Here is a 23125-nt window from a genome sequence, read left to right on the forward strand (position 1 = left end):
TCGTAAATAATGTTGAGGTTACAGTTTAAATTCAGGCTTATATGTTCATTCTTGTACTATTATCTTCATTACCTACTCTTACCTAGTTTCATGTAATAAACTATAAAAATGAAATGCTATTTAACATCGATTTTATAGATAAAAGGAAAGGCTATGCTCACAGAGTTTCACTGAAGTTATCAGGATGTTGCCAAGTGTAACAAACGCAGTAAGGTTTAAACAGTTAACATTTTTTTCGTGGAACAGTTGTGTGCAGGACTACCTTACGACTGTCACATGAAGCAGGGAAACTTTTTGTAATCCTACTTATAGTTACAGAGTTAATATGGTTTTGGTGTTCTCAGAGATATTATTAATTTATGTTATTAAAAGTGTAAATAGCTGTGTTTTCTTGTAGGCTCTTCATTGTATTTTCCAACTGTTTGTTAACTCGGTGGTTAGTGCTTTGGATTAGTAACTGAAAGGTTGCAGTTTCGTGTTTTACATAACGGTTATACCCTTGGACAAGACACCTCACCTAATATCTTTTTCCGTTTTTAGCTGTTAATCTGGTACTATTTAATAATTGGGAAATTTACTTAGAGTAGACAGACATCCCGTTACCCTCTAATGCCACAGGAAACTCAAGTCCTTAATGAAAGAAAATATTTTTGAATTAATCGTTAAACATTACAAGATAAAATTAAATATTTAAATAAATATATAAATACAGTTTTGGCAATATAGCCATAACACTATTTTTCATTTGTTTGTAGTTAAACACAAAGGTACACAATAGGCTGTGCGTACTGTGCCCACCATAAGTATTAAAACTCCGTAGATTTACTGTTGTATCACTGGGAGGCCCACAGATTTCTAACACTGTTGTTTATATCATCATTTATATAATGTTTATTAGACGGTTAAAAAATAAAATAAAGAATGCTTCTTATTTTAAGTCACGGTACAAATAATGAATACTTTTAATGAAAGAATTTATCTGTACTGTTGTGAAAGTATCGAATAATAAATAGTTGGGGGTCTTGGAAAAATGTATGTAGACACTGACTTGTTTGTTTGTTGCTGTACAATGGGCTATATATGCTTTGCTCACCACGGCTATTGAAACCCTATTTATAGCGTTGTAAGTCTGCAGACATAGACATAATAGTGTGCCACTGAGGACTATACACTGTCTCAAAAAAATAAATAAAAGAAGTTAACTTTATGTATAAAGACATGAGAATTAATGTTACAACAAAAATCGTCCAATAACACGTGTGTTTTATTTCGTGTCAATTAGATTTTATATAAACTGTTAACGAATCAAATAGTAGATAACGAAGCGAAGTTTCAACAGATTTGGCAGACATATACTATCGGTGAACCTGGAACCTATCATGAAAGAGCGAATCACAGTTCTATCATATGTTTTGTTAAAAATTAGATTGTTTTGTTTCGTTTACGTTGTGCTTGAGGAAAAATTAATTATGTATTGAGACAAATATTTTATCAAGTTTTCAGTGTTGCGGACACAATACTGATATATGGGACTAGGGGGAGATCTACCGGTTAGCGTGGGGGAACACCCCAATTGGATAGTTCTCCCCTCACATCTGATGTCGGGATTAATCTCTTCTGATTTTTATGGTCTCTAAATTGTGACTCTTACTGACCCAACTCTTTATCCTCTCTTCTGCTTCTCCAAAAAAAAAAAATGAATGAAAGCCACTGGTTATGTTATTTACTGAATAGCATTTTATTTCTTATAGTATCATATAGAAATATGTTGACATTTGGAGACCCTACTTGATAAAGTGCGGCATTCTCCTGCACAAAAGTAACTTTCGCTATTTCTACGTTCCTGAGATGATTTATCCGAAGAAAAATATTAAACCCAAGTTAGCAATGATGCACAAGTTTATTGATTTAAGACAGACAAATCAACCTGTGCGTCCACAGAAAGAAATACAGAACAAGTGTTTTACTGGTGAGAGTCATATCGTACAAAAAGTTTGGTTTAAACTGAGAGAACTACCCATTATATATATAACACGATAGGATAAATTCTCACAGAGTACACTTGTCACTTGGCTATACTTTGAACAGTAACTTGTTAAATAGAATAAACTTGTAACCATATCGGTTTGAGTCAGGTAAAGTAGAAATTGCCTTCTTCAATGATCTAGAAACTAGATGAAGAAACTGGCAGTTGATCCTTCTGTAAAAAACAAAATATGACATGTTACCTCTCAATGTTTCTTCTCCTGAAATTTGCTTTCAAATAAGATATTTACCTCTTTCATACCGCGCACAGTCATGATAGCATGATAAGTACATAGTCACGGTACCATGATATAATAGGTGAACAACTTCAATCCTGATTCGTTGAATCTCTCACGTCATTTCTGAGTGCACAATAACAGTGTATGAAGTGCAGGCAGAGATGTTTTTATGCGTAGTATGCGAAAATGATGTAAAAGAACAGTTCGAAAAGCATCACTGGAGGTAAATCTGAGGTTATAGGGTAAGGCTTAATATTTTGTTACATATTATCCGTAATTTAGTTTGTACAATATTCTTACGTTTTATTTTTTATAATAAATATTATGGTAAAGGAAATAACAAAACTGTAAGTTTTCTAAATGTTTACCAACAAACAAGTTGACACAAAAAACGTTGTTTTCAAGAAAGACACCAGGTAGGTTACAATGGCGCTTTTTATTAAAAATAACCAAATTTGGCTATTTATTATAAAGCAACAACTAGTACTTTAAGAAACAAGCAAAAGCTTTTTTGTGGTAACAAGCTTAAAAATAATAATCGAAATTTTAAGAATCCAACTTCAGTAACATAAATTTAAGTTGTTGGTGACATACACCCAGGTATAATAAGGTTTATGATTGTCTTGTAATTTCTAACTAGTTGTGTTTTAGAAGTATTTTTGGAACTAGATACAACTGTATTTAGGCGATGAATGTGATATGGGAATAATTAACTCAGTCTATTAATATAGAAAGGTGCACATATTATTATTATAAATTTTATAAAAGTTTAAAGGTACAGAAAGGAACGTTTTAGCTCATCAAGGATGTCCCTTCCCTCTTCCAACTATACCCACATTTTACTACTCATGTATTCATCCAATCCTTTCTTGAATTCAGTTAAATATTTTTTTCACTACTCTCGAAAGCAGTTAATTCCAACATTCAATCCCTCAGTTTGAGAAGTAATACTATCTAAATTACAAACGACTCCTATGTGGTTAAAATTTATTACCTCTTGTCTTACTGTTTTCACTGATAAACACCAAAACATTTGATGGATCTATATTATTAATATCCTAAATAATTTTAAAACACCTCAACTAAATCCCCTCTGACCCTTCTCCGCTCCAGAGAAAACAAGTTTATACATTTTAGTCTCTCCTCATAGGACAATCGAACCATCCAGATATCATCCTAGTGGTTCTTCACTGAACCTTCTCCAACAATTCAATGTCCTTCTTGAAGAAAGGAGCTCAAAACTGTACACAGTACTCTAAATAAAGCCTTTTTTGTGATTTATATAGTGAAACAATAATATCTTGTGTTTTATTTAATATTTCTTTAGATGCTATCCAAAATCCTAATAGCCATATTACTTGCTACGGTACACTGTTTAGATGGCTTAAATTATTTTTCAATTACAACACTAAGTTCTTTTTCTTCAACTACAGTATTTATTGTATTTCCATTTAAATCGTAACAATAATTCTAATTATGAAAACGTGCATGCATCACCTAATATTTCGGAGAGTTAAACATTGTCTGGCACACCCAGTGCATCAAATGATCTAAATCTCCCTGTAAGTTTACAGCATTTTTAATACAGTTAGTCACCCCATAAATCTTAATGCCATCTGTAAACTTTACAATTTTGTTAATCATTCCAGAGTCAATATCATTAATATAAATCGCAAACACCAGCGGACCCAGCACAGAGCCCTGAGTCACATTCCTAGCTACTGTGATCCAGGCATATGTAACTTTATTTATTAGTATTCTATGTTACCTACTCTTCAACCAATATTTATCCAATTTGATAGCATTTTACCTACACCCACAGATTTAATTTTTATAAAATTAAAACGCTTTCTGATAATCCAAGCAAATCAAATCCACAGTATTTTCTTCATCAACTCTTGCACTTACATCCTCAAGGAATATCAAAAGACTTGTTAAACAGGACTTTCCTTCAGTGAAACCATGCTGGCTCTTTGACACTATATCAAACTGCTTTAGGTGACTCTAAAATGCATCTTTCGTCACACTCTTTAAACCCCTTCCAACTACTGATGTAACATTAACTGGCCTATAATTGCCTGGACAATGTTTATCACCTCTTGTATTGGACTAACGTTAGCAAACTTCCAATCTTCTAATACTCTTCCACTACTCAATGACCTATAAAATATTAGCTAGCGGTTCACAAACAACATAATTAATTTATTTAAAACTTTAGGATAAAAGTTATTTGTTCCAGAGGATATATTAGTTTTTATGTTTCCCAACTTTTATCTTACAATTTCAGAATTTCAAATGATATCTTTTAGCACCAATATTTTCTCCATACATTATGTTCTCTGGTTGAGGCATAATACTTATATTTTCTTCCGTAAAAACCGAAGAGAACATATAATAAGTTTACTATTTCTTGATAACGAGAAACTCACTTGAAGCAAAAATGTATTTTAAAGTCGGCTGGTAAGAATATTAAAGTTTAATTAAAATAAAGTACAAAACAACGTTTCGACCCTCTAGGTCATCTTCAGGTTATTTATAAATGAAGCAAAATACATATATTATTAATATTATGTATACATGAAAGATTAGTTATTATTACTTCTGATAAAGACATATTTCTAAGTTCTACAAAATTAAAAATTACTTTAATGTTAAAAAGAACATTAATATAATTTATTCCTAAATGTTAGGCTTAATACTAACAGAGTTGACAGTAGGCTATTGGTATTTGGTGTCGAATTTAACTTTTTAGATTATAAGTATGAATACAATGGTTAAGACTGAATGTAGGAAGTTAGATGTAATGGATTCAATGAGTAATTTTTATTTGAGGAAGTCAGGACTTGCATGTTAGTAATAAAGATGTGCAATTTGTATGTAGAGTTTGTAGGTTAGAGGTTATCCTAATTAAAGTATAGGTAATAGATAAAGAGAAGTGTAGACTGTGGGAAATGGCAGCAGGATTTTAGGAAAAGATGAAACTATTAAAGTATTATTAGGACTAAAACGTCAATTTAATTATAATGAGACTATTTTAGTAAGGAACAAATATTATCCCTTGACTTTTGCAGAGGAGAAACTATTGTAGGGAAAGAAAATAAAAGGATCAGAGAAGGATGTGTATCATAAGGAAGTTATAGGTGATTCCTTGTGGATAGGGTAGTCTGCTAGGTCTAGGTTAGTACGTAAGGATGAGCAGTTTGATTGTTTGAACTTCTGGGATCAGCTCAGTGAAAGTTTTATTTTGTTTGGAATTAAGCACAGTGCTGCACAGTGGACTATCTGTGCTTTGCTCACCACGAGTACCGAAACCCAGTTTCTAGCGGTGTGAGTTCGCAGACATACCACTATGCTAGTCGGGGGCGTTCAGGGGAAGAAGGGACATTTTTGCAATGAGTGGTTTACATTTAAGTAAGATAGGGGCTGAATTGTTTGCTTCGGCTATTAACACAGCTGTAAGGCAAATTTCAAACTAAGATTATGCAGTGGTGAGAGTCGGAAAAACTAAACACAAAAAGAATAAGAGGCAAAAACATTTTAACGTAGAAAATGCGTATAGAAGTAGTTATAAGGGTGGGCTTAATTGTTAGTAATGTAATGTTAGAAATATAAAAAATAAAGTAGATGGCATTAGACTGATTAGAGCATTGGTAGGAATGGAAAATATTGATAAAATAGGAATAACTGAAACAAGGTTAAAAGTAGGTGATTTTGATGAAAAAAATATATTTGAAATGCAGGATTAAAAGCTATTTAATAAAAGAAATTAGTGGTTTTATATGTAAAAATGTGAACTACGTCCTGTTGAAGTTTAGTATATCAAAGGTAATAACACCAAGAATATTGAATCCATTTAGGTTTCTTTTAGTCGATCTGAAGGAAAAAGGCTTTTACTAGGAATGTGTTACAGAACAGCGTATGATACTGATGAAATTAATGACAAACCTTACTATGGGATTAAGATTTCAGCTATTAATGAAGTCATAATTATGATTTTAATTTCAAGCATGAAGACAGGAAAAATACTAAGTCAAACCATGATGGCTATCTTTACCATTTAGTAAAGTAACCTAATAGAAATAATGCTATTTTAGTTTTAGTGTTAACTTCAAATGTAGGAATGATCGAGAGGGTGGGAATTGGAAAATATCTTGGTGCAAGTGATCATTGCTCTATTAGGTTCGTTAATTTGCTACATATGGAGATAAGGAATAATGATATTTTAGTTACAAAGTTCAAAAGAGCAAATTTTGAAAGGATACGACAAGAATTATCTGTTAAGAATTGGGTATGTGGGCTATTTAAAGACATTGATCAGGTGTGGACAATTTTGAAAGATAATTTTTTAAATATTCAAGGCAAATATATTCTTTATAGAATGAAAAGGTAGTAGCTGTAAGTAAAAAACACACATTGGCTCACAAAGAATATAAAATATATAATTTATGAAAACGTCATAGATATTTTGTTTGTTTGTTTGTTTTGAATTTCGCACAAAGCTACTCGAGGGCTATCTGTGCTAGCCGTCCATAATTTAGCAGTGTAAGACTAGAGGTAAGGCAGCTAGTCATCACCACCCACCGCCAGCTCTTGGGCTACTCTTTTACCAACGAATAGTGGGATTGACCGTCACATAATAACGCCCCCATGGCTGAAAGGGCGAGCATGTTTGGCGCGACAGGGATGCGAACCCGCGACCCTCAGATTACGAGTCGCACGCCTCAACACGCTTGGCCATGCTGGGCTTACGTCATAGATATAAGAAATTTGATTTGACTGGTATGACAGATTTATAAGATTATAGAATATTATAGAAAGTTCATGAAACAGGAAGTATATATGAAAAAGTTGGTTAAAAGTGTAAAATTAACATTAAGGATTTCTTTAAATACATTAAACATAAGCTGAATGTTAAGATAGGGCAGGACTCTTGAAAGATGATAAAGTAAAGCTAGTATCTGATGATTATGAGAGAGCTGGGTTATTAAATTGTGCTTTTTCTTTGGTTTTTACTAATGATAATTTAAGCAGTTTTCCACATCTTGAACAATTTATAGTTGGAAACAAGATCGAACAAGATAACTCTATTAATTTTGAGTTGGTTAAGAGAAAATTTTAAACTTTTGAGTCACTTGCTACTATTTTTTGCCTGTCCTTGAATAGAAGGCATGTTCAAAGGGCGGTGATAAACATTGTTCTAGTAATTCTAGACCCCTTAGTCTCACCTCGGTAGTGGAAAACGTTTAAGAATCTTATTAAAGATGTTTTGCAAAATTAGTTAACAAAGTTTAGAATTTTATTGAATAGTCAACATGGTTTTACTAAAGGAAATCTTGCCTTACATATCTTTTAACATTCTCCGAAAAGGTTACTACTTAAGTAAGAGCGTAAATATGGTGTATCTAGATTTTCAGAGAACAGCTGACAAGGTGGAACACAAAATGTTCGCAAAAATTCTCTCTATACATGTGGATAAGCTAATTAATTGGATAGATGAGTGGCTGAATGGAAGAAAGTAGATGGGTTGTTACAAATGATGTTCACTCTAACTGGATTAATGTCACAAATAAGGTACCTCAGGACTCAGTCTTAGGACTTTTGCTCTTTTTTTATTTACATTAATAATATGATGAAAGAAGAGTGAATATATTACTTAAATTTCATGGAAGTATTAAAGTTTTGGTTGTTTCTAGCTGTGAAGAGGATGCTGTTTGTTTACAAAATAATTTAGATTATTTATTGAGTGGACCAAATAAATGGCAGTTGGTTCTTAATAATTACAAGATGATGCATGTGGGCTATCATAATTTGTAGGAGAATATTGTTTGTTTGTTTTAGAACTTCGCGTAAAGCTACACGAGGGCTATCTGCGCTACCTGTCCCTAATTTAGCAGTGCAAGACTAGCGGGAAGGTAGCTAGAGGTCACCACCCACCGCCAACTCTTGGGCTACTCTTTTACCAACGAATAATGGGACTGGCCATCACATTATAACACACCCACGGCTGAAAGGGCGAGCATGTTTGGAGTGATAGGGATCCGAACCTGCGACCTCGGGTTACGAGTCGAGTGCCTTAACCATGCTGGACCATAAATGGGAATAACCTTAACAGCATTATGAAGGAAAGAGAATCTGGTGTAGTAGATAATTAACATATATAACCACCCAAGCAGTGTACTGTTGCTAGTGCTAGGACAAGGAGGATTCTAGGTTGTATTTACAAAAATATTGAATACAAGTGTAAAGAGATTATAACTGCATTATATAGGTCAGTGCTTAGGCTAAGTTTGGACTTTTTGGACTTTGTGTCTTATATTAGGCTACCTACCTACCTTAGAAATTGCATTGAATTGTTGGAAAGGGTTCAAAGAAGGGTTACTAGAATAATGCCTTGGATAGAGGGATTGTTATACAAGGAGAAGCTAAAACCTCTTAAATTATTTTTTCTTTGAAAAAGTGTGATCTGATTGAGGTGTTTACTATTGTAAATGGAATTAATAATGTTGATACATCGTCTTATTTCAGTAAGAATAGTAGGACTAGTGGACACAATATAAATTTTAGCAGGGTAGGTAAAACTGTTTTCTTTTTCTAACATGGTGGTTGGCCTTGGAGTGAATTGTTTTCAGATGCTGTAGAAGAAAGAAATTAAAGTGAGTTTAAGGGAACGTTCGATAAATAAGTGTGCGATTGGATAAAAAACGTTCAGAAGATGGAACAGTCGAAATGGACCATTAGGTCTAATGTTGTCCCAAAACGTAATGTTATATTAAATACTTATTGATATCTGACTACTCATTACTGCTTATACCTCGTTGAATTTTTTATTAATAATGTACGCTTATTTATAGGTAATTAAATATAGTTTACAACAAGGCCTCTTTATTGAATTATAAGTACCTTGAACATAGAAAGAAAAACACTACATTTTTCTTTTTTATTTTTGTATTTGAAGATTATGGTACACATATGGCATGACCTGTTGTCTCTTGCTGTCCTGTCATTCGGGGAATTCTCCTGAAGTTAGTGTTTTAGCGAATGTATCGGTAGCTCTATCCTTGGTGATCTTTTTTGAAGTGATGTGAATAAGAACCTTGAGCTCTTCAGCAGGCCAACTTTCCAATAGTAGATATTTATTCCGCTGTTCTCTCACCAACATACTTCCAAACACAGTAACATAGAATGAACTTTCATCTTTACCCATATATGTTCTTCTGAATTATACCAATCACATCATTTGTTCTTTTCAGAACACAATTTTTCACCTCTCAACTACTACTGCTTTACTACTGCGTTCCTTAAAGTGCAGATTGTATAGTCATACAATGCCACCTTGATGGAATCAAGTCTTATTAGCTTAATATCACAACACATTTAATGTTATTACTACTTGAAGTATTTCGGATGTAAAGCAATACAAGATAACAATAGTATTCCTTGGTTTCTCTGAGTTACTATTGACTATCCTTAAAATGTGAGTCCAGAAGGTCCGGTGACAAATTAAGTTCACTCCCTGGTATCAGTTATTATGTTTGTTTTTTTGCCATTGTCTTCAAAAATAGCAGTATGAAACTTTGATCTAATGTTTTCTGATGCTCAGCCACATCAACCATACTCAGATTGAAAAACATTTAGTTTTTGCAACACTTACTGTCTTTCTGCTGTATGCAATAACATGTTTTTTCATGCTGTACTTGCAAAATCATAAACATTTGTATGTAAATTGAGTGGATCTTCAAGAACTGGTTATACCAACACACAAGTAGTGGTCAACTCTTTTTTTTTTAGCCTGTTAAATTCTTCTTCACAATGTGATGTAATAAATTATTTTATTAAAAAGCACAGTCCAAGACATCCTTTTATCTCATGCAGTTTTTCAGTGGTTCCTAATTCTGGATATATTCAACCTTGAATAAATCTGTATCTCAGAATGGCTGGTATGGGTATTAACACTTTTACTGATAAGCAGAGAATAACGTTTCGACATTCCTATGTCATCTTCAGGTTAACAAAGAGAGAGTTTACAATTGACCGTTGTCGGGCACATGTCTTAGGAACGAGAGTATAAATGGATAAGGGATTGTAGGGGACGTTGCAGGTGGATGTTACGTTGTTAATTAGTATAGGTATAAAGGTGTTCCTTTATATTGGTTTAATTTTGGTTTTAGTTGTTGTATAAGTAGGGCTTTATTGATTTTGCGTTTGTTTATATTTGTTTCCATAATTGGTATTTAGGTGTTTTCTATCGTTATGTTGTGTTCATTTGATTTACAATATTTAAAAACGTATAAAGGTGTTTTTTTGTATTATTTGAATTTAGTTTCCATTTTTCTGCTTGTTTCTTTAATGTAGAAGTCGTGGCAATTGCTGCATTGTATCTTATAAACAAATATAAACAAACGCAAAATCAAAGCCTTACTTATACAACTAAAACCAAAATTAAACCAATATAAAGGAACACCTTTGTACCTATACTAATTAATAACCTAACATCCTACTACACCGTCCCCTAAAATCCCGTACCAGTTTATACTCTTGTCCCAAAGACATGTGCCCGGCAACGGTCAGTTGTAAACTCTCTCTCTGTTAATCTGAAGATGACCTGTTTGTTTGTTTATGAATTTCGCGCAAAGCCACACAAGGGCTATCTGCGCTGAAGATGACCTAAGAAAGTCGATACGTTGCTCGCTGCTTATCAGTAAAAGTGTTAATACTCATACCAGCCGTTCTGAGATATATTTTTATTTCAAGTGGGTTTCTCGTCATCAAAAATTACTTGAATGAGTCTGTAGGTACTCCATATCTGCTGATTTTGTATCCCAGAAAACTCGCTTGCTGATGGAGCAATTCATTGTTCTTTGAAATTAGCTTAAGAAGAAACATAAGTCCGTCTAGTGCTTTCTTTAGTCCATCATAATCATTATCAAAGATATTCTCAGGTGTGACTACGTCATTCACATAAGTGAGTACGACATTTGAAGGTAGTTTAGACACTCATTGATAAATAGCAGGTGAATTACGACGTTTGAAGGTAGTTCAAACAGAGTACACTTTACTTGTCTTTGAAATGTAACAGGTGAATTCTAAATTATAACATAACAAACTGCCACAAATCATTCCTGTAGTAAATTTGTGCTATCTTGACCTGCACTTGTCCATGGAAGATCTTTTGATCTACATAGAGTTTCCAAAGTAGAGTCAAACCTTAATAGTGGGTAGACATAATTTTATGTTTATTTATTAGACTCCTGTGAATCCATCCATTTTCTTCACAAGTACAATACTACTCGGACCGAATCACTATGATTGCTCACTGAATACTTCAATGAATTATTATTATTCATTAAGTACTCATTACTTTACAAATTTTTGTATTTGTTATATACCTTTATTTCTTAACAATGCAAGAAATTTTGAGATGGTTATATTATCACCATTAACCCCTCCCTCCAGAAAACACTTCATTATAAATTACAACCCAATCAATGAACTAGTTAAACCTTTCTTGTTGCACTTATTTCGTAAGTTATGAATAGATAAGAAAACAAAAGTTTTGCTGCATAGCCAATCAATATTTCAGTGTACCGAGTATTTCAGTGTTAACTTTAGTGGTATAGTAACAAAAACATTTGCGATAATTCTCAAAGTACCGAAGTATACTCATATTAAAATAACAAAAATTACCATATTTCATAATTATGACTTGTAAACGTTATGTTTGCAGGCATATTTACTAAAAAATGACAAATATGTGTGTATGTGTTTTGATTACAAAAAGTGCGATTTTTGTTTCGGTTTCTACATTTCTTAGTTTAATGAGATCAGCGTATCAGCAAGTGGGTTGAAGAACCCAGGATTCGAGACGGGACAAATTATTTAAGTTAGCAGATATTTTTTGCTGCTTGTCACATCTGGCCAGTTGTCCAAATACACGAAATTTGGTCTCTTGTAGGATTTCACGTTTATATTAATTTTGTTTTATTATAAAATAGAAACCTTCATACAAGTATGAAGTAAACATCAAGCATATCTGAAAGTATATGTTTCATTAAATTGTTTGGCTAGTTTGCTTAATAATCATAACTTTGATATGTTTTCTTTTTAGATAAGTAAGATTATCAAAATAATGGCAGCTCCATATAACTCAGAACCTGGACAGGCATGGTATTCGTCTTCAACCGGTGTAGTTGGGGTACCACCAGCTGGCGGAGTGGGTTATCCACCACCAGGTTGAGTTTCTTATTATTCTTCACATATATTGCGGGCATATTGTCCACCCGATAATTTCAAAAACTTTCAAAAACATTTTTTCATAACGTATTGTAAACTATTTTTTATTAGTAAATTACAATCAGTATTATTTATTATAGATGGTATGTCTTGACCATAATTGTGTATTTGTGTTTAGAATTACATATCAGTTCTAATATTTAATGATCTTATTATGCTTGCGTATACAATAAGATCTATGATGAATATTGTTTACACTATTTTTAATAACTCCTTTTGTCTCTAGGGCCTGCAGCTGTTCAGTGGATGCCTCTTCCTTCGGCTCCTCCCAACTGTCCACCAGGATTGGAATACTTGACAATGATTGACCAGCTTTTGGTACATCAAAAAGTGGAACTACTAGAAGGTTAGATTAAAGAGAACTGAAATAGTTCTTGAAAGAAATATTGTAGAAGTAAACCTAACTTCATACTATGATACTAACAGTGATAAATTGATGCATACACATGTATAGTATATAGAGATATATTAATCTTTTACACTGCTTGAAACATTTAATAATGCTTTACTGTCATGTCTGACAATAATTTTTTTTTTCTATTCGCCAAATTATGGTTGGCTACCCTATGTGTAATGGGTTATTTCCTTTTTGCTTTTCAACAACGCTATTTTTCGGTGGGGTGCAAGGGAACAGAGGATATATGGAACGAGTTAAATTGTTTCACTTGAATACCATTTTATTCTGATAAATTGAGCAAATCAGTGACTAATCAAAGACAGTCTCCCACTGAATAATGAATTACAGACTTCTTGTTACACTGTAGAGTATTATAACAACTGTATACAAAAATCGTTATCAAAAAACAGTATAAACTCTTTTCTATATAACTTAAAAAAAAGATTTGTAAAAGTAATAAATCTTGCATAAAAATAAAAGATGTGAAACGGAATGAAACGTAACTGTGGTCAACATCTCCGAGTTTAATCTTAGATATTTCTAAAGTATTCATTATCATATAAGCTAGCTGCCTAGATGACATAATGGAATGCAAACGAGTTTTGATCAACGTTAGAGAAACAGTGTTAGCATTTGATCGAGCCAACATGTAATGTAACATTGATTTGTCAGTACATATCGTAAAGAACTGAGAAAGCGGAACGGTATTCATAATTACCACGAAATTGTAAGATTAACTGGTTGGAGGCTTGAGTCAATGATAAACAAAGATGGACATGTCTGCAATCCCTAACACAAAATAAGACAATCTTAGAGAGGTCTTATAAAACTTGCTTCCTATCATTTAAACCACATTTGTCAGCACACACTTTGTTAAGGAGTATTAAGCTCAGAATAATACGATGGATTTAGTAAGGACACATGTGATTGAATAATTGTCTGAAAAATATTTGTTCGAAGAGACAAGGATATCAAAATTAAACAGGAAGATATTGACTCAAAAACTTCTTTTGCACTGGTAATAACTTCATCTTGAATGCTCCATTATTCATTATTTTCTTCTTGTGAACTCAAACGTTGGGAAACTAGAAGCCTTCAAAGTTTTATGATTCAGAGAAGGAAATGCAGCTGAAACTCTTAAGTGAGAGCAAAACTGAGTATTTGTAAAATATTAATGTTGTCATATTGAAAGGAGTTAGATAAATAATTTGTAATGTGATATTTTTTCGAATAAATGAGGTAAGAACTGAACCACGATCATCAAGTGTATCCTTTGGTTATTTATATTGATATTTTTGTATTTTCAAGTAGTCATCTTTTATTCCAATGTGGCAAACATGGAAAAACGTCATTATTCAACTACATGCTTCATATGTACATAGAAATGTCATATAACTCTAAAATTTGGCATACATATGAACTGTTATATGAAAATTCGTGTATAAACAAGATCCGTCGCAAATCTTATCTCAAACAAACTCGGTATTGAATTCATGTTAATTTTCATAACTTATAATTTAATAAAATTATTAATATCATGCATACTTTGTGACTTTCTTATATTTGTTAAATTGAAAACAGACAACATTCAAGAAACAATAAACTGGCATACACTAATACATCAAACTGCTTAATGTTTTACAGCTGTATTCTGAGAAACTACTAATACATTTAGTGCTATTTTTTAGATTTGGTTAAGACGTGCACTCAAGAAATTTACTTACTTTCATGAGATAACTATAAAACTGTCAGATATTTGCTAAATATAAATCAGAATACAAAATCACGTGTCACGTTAGAGTGTAGATAAATCACTGTTCATTTGTTCTTAATTTTTTGTTTCAGCAATTACAGGTTTTGAAACTGCTAATAAGTATCAAGTGATGAACAGTATGGGTCAGAACATATATTTTGCAGCTGAAGGTAAGAAATATATTTTTTCGAAAAACAATTATTTGGTTATTTGAAATAAAGTGTAACGATAAGTACTTTTTATTGGATAAATGTATTTATTAATTTATCCTTAACTATCACTTCCACTTATCTTATGTGTTAAGCCAAAGTAAGAAGAATGTGCTGTTATTTGATCAACATATCCCTACTTAACTTGACAAAAATTTAGAAGGTCAAAAAGCTAACCAGCACATTGACGTTCATAGCAAATATTATAAAAAGTCAGGCTTAATAAATGTTTAGAGGGGGCATTTATTAATATGTGAAATATAATTTTAGATTCACACTGCTGTGCAAGATATTTTTGTGGTCCAATTCGTCCTTTTGATATGAAAATTCTGGACAACGGAGGTCACGAAGTTATTCATCTCTGTCGTCCTTTAAAATGTGACAGCTGTTGTTGTCCTTGTTGTCTGCAGGTAAGTATTATTTGTGTAACGACCGTCAGGATACCACTGTATATGATACATATTTTAAACAACTAAAAAATAAACTTTAGAACAGGACAGTTCTCTATATACTAATATGACTGAATAATGAAATTATGTACAGTAGAATTAATGTAATCGCTTTGTAAAAAAATGTTACTGTACAGAAACAGTTTGACTACCTATACACAAATTCATTAAATACATTACGACATGTCTTGCTATTGTAAATTAGTTATGAAGTAAATAACTAATTATGCTATTATAATATTTATTCTAAATTTATTGCCCCTCCCTGGTACAGCGGCAAGTCTATGGATTTACAACCTTAAAATCGGCGGTTCGATTCCCCTCGGTGGACGGATAAAACAGCCAGATGTGGCTTTGCAATAAGAAAAACACACACACTCAATTTATTATTTACTTTGTATACATACCGATTTCACATAACAAGCGGACCATAACTAGGTTTTATTTCAAGTGTCTTTGCTCTTTTTTTATTTTCTAGTAAGTGATACCTGTTCTGCTAATGGATAATATTGTTACAAGAATATCAACAATAGTGTTCTTCAATGGATAGTGAAGACAGGTGTCAAGTAGCTTCGCGCAAAATTCAAAACAAATCATATTTCATAAACATGTAGAATATGCAACTGATGTTTTGGACTATGATCGTGTAATATACTTGATAACTAATGTCCATGATTAATATCGAAAACAGAACGTGTATTGAACGATGCAGATGTCTGTATCATGTGGCCTTGTTTGGAGCACAGTGGATTGGGGTATGATTGTCATTTTGATTAGGGGAATCTAGCATCATAAAAACGCTGTGGCTTTGTAAGTGGTTCTTCAGTGATTTGGATTTCGTTATATGTTTTAATTTAAGAAATTAGCTTGAAAATCTAAGTTATGATCCTGTGATGAAACTTTCATTAATAAAAAGAATTTGTTAACACAGTTTTCTACCAACAGATTCACCAGTACTTCAGCTTGACCTGTTTTCCATATCCAAGAAAATACTAATTATTTACACTTCTCACAAATATAAATAAAAATTTAGAATTGTTTCTTCTTCTGTTATCAATGTGCAAGTACAAAAATCAATGATCTATTCCTTGTTTCAGCGAATGGAGGTTACAGCCTCAGGTAGTACTTTAGGCTATGTTGTACAGAAATGGAGCATCTTTGTTCCCAAATACGAGGTTCAGAATGCGGCTGGGGAGTGTGTTTTACGAGTTGAGGGACCATTTTGTACATGGAGTATCTGTGGTGATGTAGAATTCAAGGTCTGAACTTAAATGTTTATCACTTCAAACTACTAAGCCTTTTTTTCTGTAAATCATTAAGATAAAAAAATGTATGTTATCAAAGAAACAGTTTTCTCAGATAGGTTTTTGTTAATTATTTGTACTGTAAAAGTATGTTATGTTCAATGCTAACAGTTATACAATTTCTTACCTAAGGTATTATCTCGTGATGGAGGAACCCAGGTTGGAAAAATCACCAAACAATGGACAGGATTTATCAGAGAAGTCTTTACAGATGCAGATCATTTTGGAATTACATTTCCAATGAATTTAGAGGTCAATATCAAAGCTCTTCTTCTTGGAGCGTGTTTTCTAATAGTAAGTGTCTGACATCAAAAAGATCTAATAGTTTTAATTTTATATAAGATTTTAAGGATGGCTATACATGTTTTCAGGTTTCTCTCAAACCTATTTTTTCTCAGAAACAGAATAGGACTTTTACCATGGAATATTATAGAAAATAGCCCTAAGAAAACAGTAAACGGACAAATAGTTTTCTTTTTTCTTTACCATAGTCTATTTTAGCAAGATTCCTAAAATAGTTTGTTCCTCTTTACTGCTTTCATATTTCTTTTAATATAATTTTCAAAATTCTTTATTCATTATGTAAAAACACTTATAAAACCTCTGATGTTTAGCCTAATTCTTGGTAGATATCTTGAATACGAGGATTCTATATTACAGTATCACTAGCTCATTTAGTAATCTGCATAGTTTAACATTTGACATAATTAATTTGACCCTTTAATGCGTATTGTGAATGTAGTTGCCGAAACACTGGTAATAAAACTTTAATTTGAAAATAATCTTTATTTTTTATTAAATATCAACTATATTTATAGTTGTGATCCTTTGAAGATGTTCTGCAGTATCGACAGAACACAGTGAAGTGTCTATTATCTAGCTGTAATATCTCATTGGCCATCTTTTTACCATCATGTTATAAGAAGGGTAAATCTCTTACATCGGTCAAATATTAAACATGAAACATTAGGCGAATATTTTCTTTAAACAGGAGAAGGCCTGTATTGAGTGTATTTGGTGACCCTGAAAATTTCTGGTGTACTGTATTTAGGCTGATTTATCCCTTTGTGAATGTCTAGAAAACATAATACAAAATCTGTGTTTAAATATTACTCAATAAAATTTGTAATCTTTTTAAACAACACAAGACTAATATTGCTATGTATTTTACAGATCAGTGTAGAAATTCTTTGGTCAACTACATGTTTTTAGCTGTAGCATAACGGCTCACAAAATGGCTTTGAGTTAGTTTTTTTTTAATTATTAAGAACAAACTTTTAACTAATATCCCTGTTATCTCTTGACCAACTTGAGATCTAATTACAGTTTTAGGCTTAAGAGGTCAAACCCTTTCGGTCGATGTATTTGGCTAAGCTCAAAGACTCATAGACTAAGTTATTCTAATCCTGTCTAAACGTTTAGAATTTCAATATATGGGTGAGGTGGTATAGATCTTGATGAGCAATAAAATCGAATCATGGTGACCCACACTCAGTACTGCTGGCGCACAAAAATATAGCTAATAAACAGGGGGTAAGGCCTCGTAGATTAGTTTACTCTAATTCTGCCTAAAAGAATTTTAAGAGCTGAGACAGTTGATGATTCCCTCTTGTTTTCTTAGTTATTGTCAGACTGTATTTTAAATACGCCTAAAATGAAATTCTAAATGTCTAAAATATTCAGATATGGACATAATAATTACAAATATTTGTTTGTTACATTGAAATCGATTTTTAGTGGTATGATGGCTAATATCATGATGTGTATAGTCTGAACATGTTTTACCAAGTGTAAACAAACTACGGTTAACCCGATAATTTCATTCAGTGATGACTATATAAACTTCTCTTTCTGGCATTATGAAAAGTCCTCACGTTGATATAAACCTTAACGCATTCGTCTTCAATTTTTCTGTTCTGAGTCTTATTGTAATCGCAATTAAGTGGTTTATGATTAATATAAAAACTGGGGTTAAGATGTTTTTGACAATTTGCTTGAGTGATAATTGAGTGGTCTTGTAAAACATAGTAAGAAAGGATAAGATAGCTAGATCTCAAAAACAAAATGTCCCCCACGAAAATAATTAAGAGCTAGAATTCAGACACTTTGATTCCAGTGTTATCACAGTATTAAGCGACAAGTTCAATGTTTCATACAGTGGTAATTAAGGTAATATAAAAATTACGCCCAGCGTAATGTGTTTGTTTTCAAATTAGATTAATACTAATTTATGATCATAATTGTTGTGTTGGAGGTCATTACTGTTCAATTTCTCTAAGAGATTTTATATCATTTGAATGGATGCCAATTTTTTTAAAACTCTATGAATTTTGTGGCAGTCTAAAGTAAACCTACTGTTTAAAAATGTATGGTCAGGTGATTAAGGCACTCAACTCGTAATCTGAGAGTCGCGGGTTCAAATCCCCATCGTACCCAACATATTCGACCTTTCAACCTTTTATATAAAGTAACGATCAATCCCACTATTTGTTGGTAAAAGAGTAGCTCAAGAGTTGGCTGTGGATGGTGGTGAATAGCTGCCTTATCTCTTGTCTTACACTGCTAAATTAAGGACGACCAGCGGAGATAGCCCTCGTGTAGCTTTGCCCGAAATTCAAAACAAACCAAACTAAACAATGCTTAAAAACTGAATGCATTGAGTCTATATTCAACCCATCTGTTAAATAGGTTCCTAATATAATCTACTGTATTGAAAGTTTACTAAGCAAAGATATGTATTATAAATATTTTGTATGCACTGCAGGCAATATGTTTCAGCTAATTTTTATTTACACTAACAATACAATCCCCTATAGTTCAACAGTATGTCCGCGGATTTCCAAAGCTAAAAACCGGGTTTAAATACTTGTGGTGATAAAAGCATGGGTAGGCTATTGTTTACCTTTGCACCTAACTACAACAAACTAATAATAAACAGATATGGTATTGCTGGTTCAAGAAAGGAAAGACACGTGTGATAGAGAGTTCATATAATTGTACTGCCTGTTGTGTGCCCATGGTTGGTTCTGGATGGATCTTTACCAAAACTTCTATAGAGATTCATTAGTCCAGGTAGTATTACATACAAATTTTCAGTTTTGCAGTTTTTATGGGTGTTTTTTTTAACCACTATTTCACCCCTCTTGATGGATATTCATCAGACTTGGCATGGAGGTTTGTTGGGACGTATGTCGCGGAGATAGATGCAAATTTGTAGTTTCACATTATTTGTGTTGTAGTTTTTGTGGATTTTTTAAAGTTTTTGACAATTACATGTAAGGGAAGCAAATTTAGTGTCCTAAGATAACCTTTCAATAATCACGAATTTTTTATAAGTTCCATCAAAGGGATGGATATTCCAGGTAGTATAGGGACACATTACAAGGTTTTTCAATGACGTAGTTCAAACAATTAAACTAGCAGCTGACGGAAATGTCTGTTAGTGAGTTAAATTCACAACACTATCATATAAGCAAGGATATTAAATTCTTATTAGTTTCTTTGGGCTGCTGTTTAAGATTATTTCCTAGAATTCAACAACAGCTAGAATTGTTTATTCTAGTATTTACCATCATATCCAGTAACCGCAGGATACCATGAAACAAAATATGTTGCTTAAGTATTGTTAAAAGTAGATATATTTATATTTCTTTGTTTTATTTATTCAAGGATTGACTTTAATGGAATACTAACAGTAATACTAAAAAAATATATACAAACCTGCAGCATATTGAACTATACTATAGCAACTAATTACAAGGAAATGGCTAAACGCTATGTTTGACACCTTTATACTTCAAGTAACTGCAGCTAACCATTGTTATAGTGAATTAAACAAAAGGTTTGATTACAGTCGTACTTAGTGAAAGAAATGTTTGTTTTCAAAGTTTGCCACACGACTTAGTATTCTTTCTCTTCATTTCTAATATTTTTCAGGATTTCATGTTTTTCGAAAAATCCAACAATTAGTAAAATGACTGATTTGGAATGTGTTGAAGTACCCTGGATCGTAAGAATTTATTACCTAGGTGTCACAGTGCAATTATTTTTAAAGAAGTGCCTTATATATATATATATATGTTAATGAGGTTTACTGTACGGTTTAAAGTAGATTGTTGAAATTATGAAAATTAATTTTCTTTTTATCAGTAGCATATATCTTGTATTTTTAATGAATTTTTCTATTCACATGTTTATTACTTAATCTCCGTAAAAACAAAAACAATGTGCTCTTATAAAAACTCATTCAACTGTTTAAAATAAAAGTCATAACTAGATCTGCAGATAAATCGATAAATTTAAAATCAGAAACATTTTGAAGATGTCCATGTATACAGTGTTCAAGCCGTTTTTATCGTCATGGTACAAATAAAGTGAACAAACAGTCTACCCGACTTTTCAGTAGTATGGTATATCCAGTTAGGTACACTGTTCTATTAACAAGTTCAGTGTCATTCATCATTTTTGTTGTAGATATTTTCATATTTGAATAAGATCCACTTAGAAATGTTGACTTTGGATTAATATTAATAGTCAAAATATGAATATCACTATCATAGAGAATAATATTATCGTATATCATCTGAAAGAATAATATACTCTAATAAATTTATATACATTAAAATATTAAATAACTTACACACAAGCACATATACATGTATATTTATATGCGTGATATATGCACGTTTTGGGCTGGTTTAGCTGGATACAATAAAACACGTTTTGTGACTTGTAGTGTAAATAAAGTGTACTATGTTACTTTAGTATCGTTATTGTCAATTCAAACTGTTTAAGTAATTATGAATCATTTATATTTTAGTATTTTATTGAAGTAACGTATAGACAAATATTAATTATTTATTGTAACTTTATAGCTCACAATGGCTAATTATATAACAGTACATATTGTTGATTTAAATATAACTTTCTCTGAGATTAATCTTTCTAAATCTTATTTCCTGTTGCTATATTGTAAAGGCCACCCGAGCTATCGTAGTTTAGTGTCTTTATAATTTCGTTCCAATGAAACGTAATTTCCAATTATTCGCCTCTGAACTCAAACTATTAATGATATGTTTCAAACAGTTATTATTGATAATTTGATATACTGATAGGATATTATTTTGAAATTGTAAACATTTGATGTTTTTAATTAACATTACTCAAAATAAACTACAGAATATACTGGGTAAGTAAGGGTAAGTTAAAAATTAAAACTTGACTGACACGTGAGAATTTTTGTTTTCCCATTTCCATGCAACAGTCTACAGGGTACATACATATATATAATTTTATATAATTTTTGTGAATAAGTACAGTTTTTTTATTATTTTCAGTGCTTGCTATGTAGCAACAATTCAAATGACAAAATTGTAACAATCTTCCAAAATAGCAGGTAGTGTTGTGCGATAGATTATTATTATTTTGAAGTAAAACCAAATCTTTAATATGGTGTAGAGGTTTTGCCCAATACATGTTGTTTAACCACATATTTGACAAGCTGATGTATTTCAAATATTTAACCACATCTGGTGATACTTTTTTATGTCCATTAGCTTTACAACAGTTCATGTCTCTTATTAGAAAATCCCCAGGTCTTACGACAATGTACTTTATTTTAAAATAAAATACACTTCATGCAATTTGTGATTTTCATTATTTCATAGTTTTTTTCTCATTACAAAATATCGTTGCATACCACAGTTTCTGTAAATCACCCAAGGTTTGATAACAGTAATAATTTTTTTACCAACTCATTTAGGTCAACATTTTTTTTTATTTACAGAAATATCGTATTATATTTCCAGCTACAAATTTAAATAGCTTGTGAGCACAATTTTACCTGCGTTAAAATACATATGGCGAACGGAAGTTGCAGAATATAATATAAAAATAAGGTTTAGAATGTTCATTTCTAAAGCAATTAAATAATTTAACGTGTTACACATAGAGAAAAACAAACAAACGAGAAACACATCAAATACATTCTTACTGCTATTTGAAAAGAAAAATGATCACATTTAAAAGTTTTCACTTGCGATATTACATGAAGAAAACATAATATAAAACTCACGAGCATGTGATACAGGGTAATATAAATATGTTTGTTTCGGATATTGACGCAAAGCTACGCACTGACCACCTTCTCTAGTCATTCTTCTTGAAAGATGGCAACTAGTCAATAGCACCCACTGTTGATTCTTGGGCGCTACACTAAGCTTGTAGTGATATTATAAAGCCACCATCATAACACATTTACTGCCTCGAAGGTGTTGAACCCAATTTTGCAGCAGTGGAGCAGAAACCATGGGCTTTCAAATTCACAGTCTGATCTACTAAAAATAGAGCATGTTCTGCCCTGAAATAAAAAAAAATGAAAAAACATCCATACACCTTTGTGCAAATTAATTGAAACGAGACAAAAAAAATACGATTTTTTCAATATTTTGCGTTTTATTT

The 23125-nt window shown here is 32.0% G+C and overlaps 1 protein-coding gene across 3 annotated transcripts; it reads left to right on the top strand.

Moving 5' to 3' along the window:
* The first annotated feature begins 2390 nt into the window (after positions 1 to 2390).
* LOC143238885 (phospholipid scramblase 1-like) lies at positions 2391 to 22308 on the top strand. Of its 3 annotated transcripts, none has more exons than XM_076479504.1 (8): positions 2391 to 2506; positions 12370 to 12493; positions 12781 to 12900; positions 14797 to 14874; positions 15184 to 15323; positions 16460 to 16621; positions 16799 to 16960; positions 20603 to 22308. In XM_076479504.1, the coding sequence occupies exons 2-8, from the start codon at positions 12391 to 12393 to the stop codon at positions 20633 to 20635; spliced, it is 798 nt and encodes a 265-aa protein (XP_076335619.1). In that variant the 5' UTR covers positions 2391 to 2506; positions 12370 to 12390; the 3' UTR covers positions 20636 to 22308. The 3 variants fall into 3 exon arrangements, with proteins under 3 accessions (XP_076335619.1, XP_076335621.1, XP_076335620.1); XM_076479505.1 differs by having other exon boundaries at positions 2445 to 2487; XM_076479506.1 differs by lacking the exon at positions 16460 to 16621.
* Positions 22309 to 23125: the final 817 nt, after the last annotated feature.

This window comes from Tachypleus tridentatus, chromosome 13 (genome assembly GCF_004210375.1).
Source record: "Tachypleus tridentatus isolate NWPU-2018 chromosome 13, ASM421037v1, whole genome shotgun sequence".
Lineage (NCBI taxonomy): Eukaryota > Metazoa > Arthropoda > Merostomata > Xiphosura > Limulidae > Tachypleus > Tachypleus tridentatus.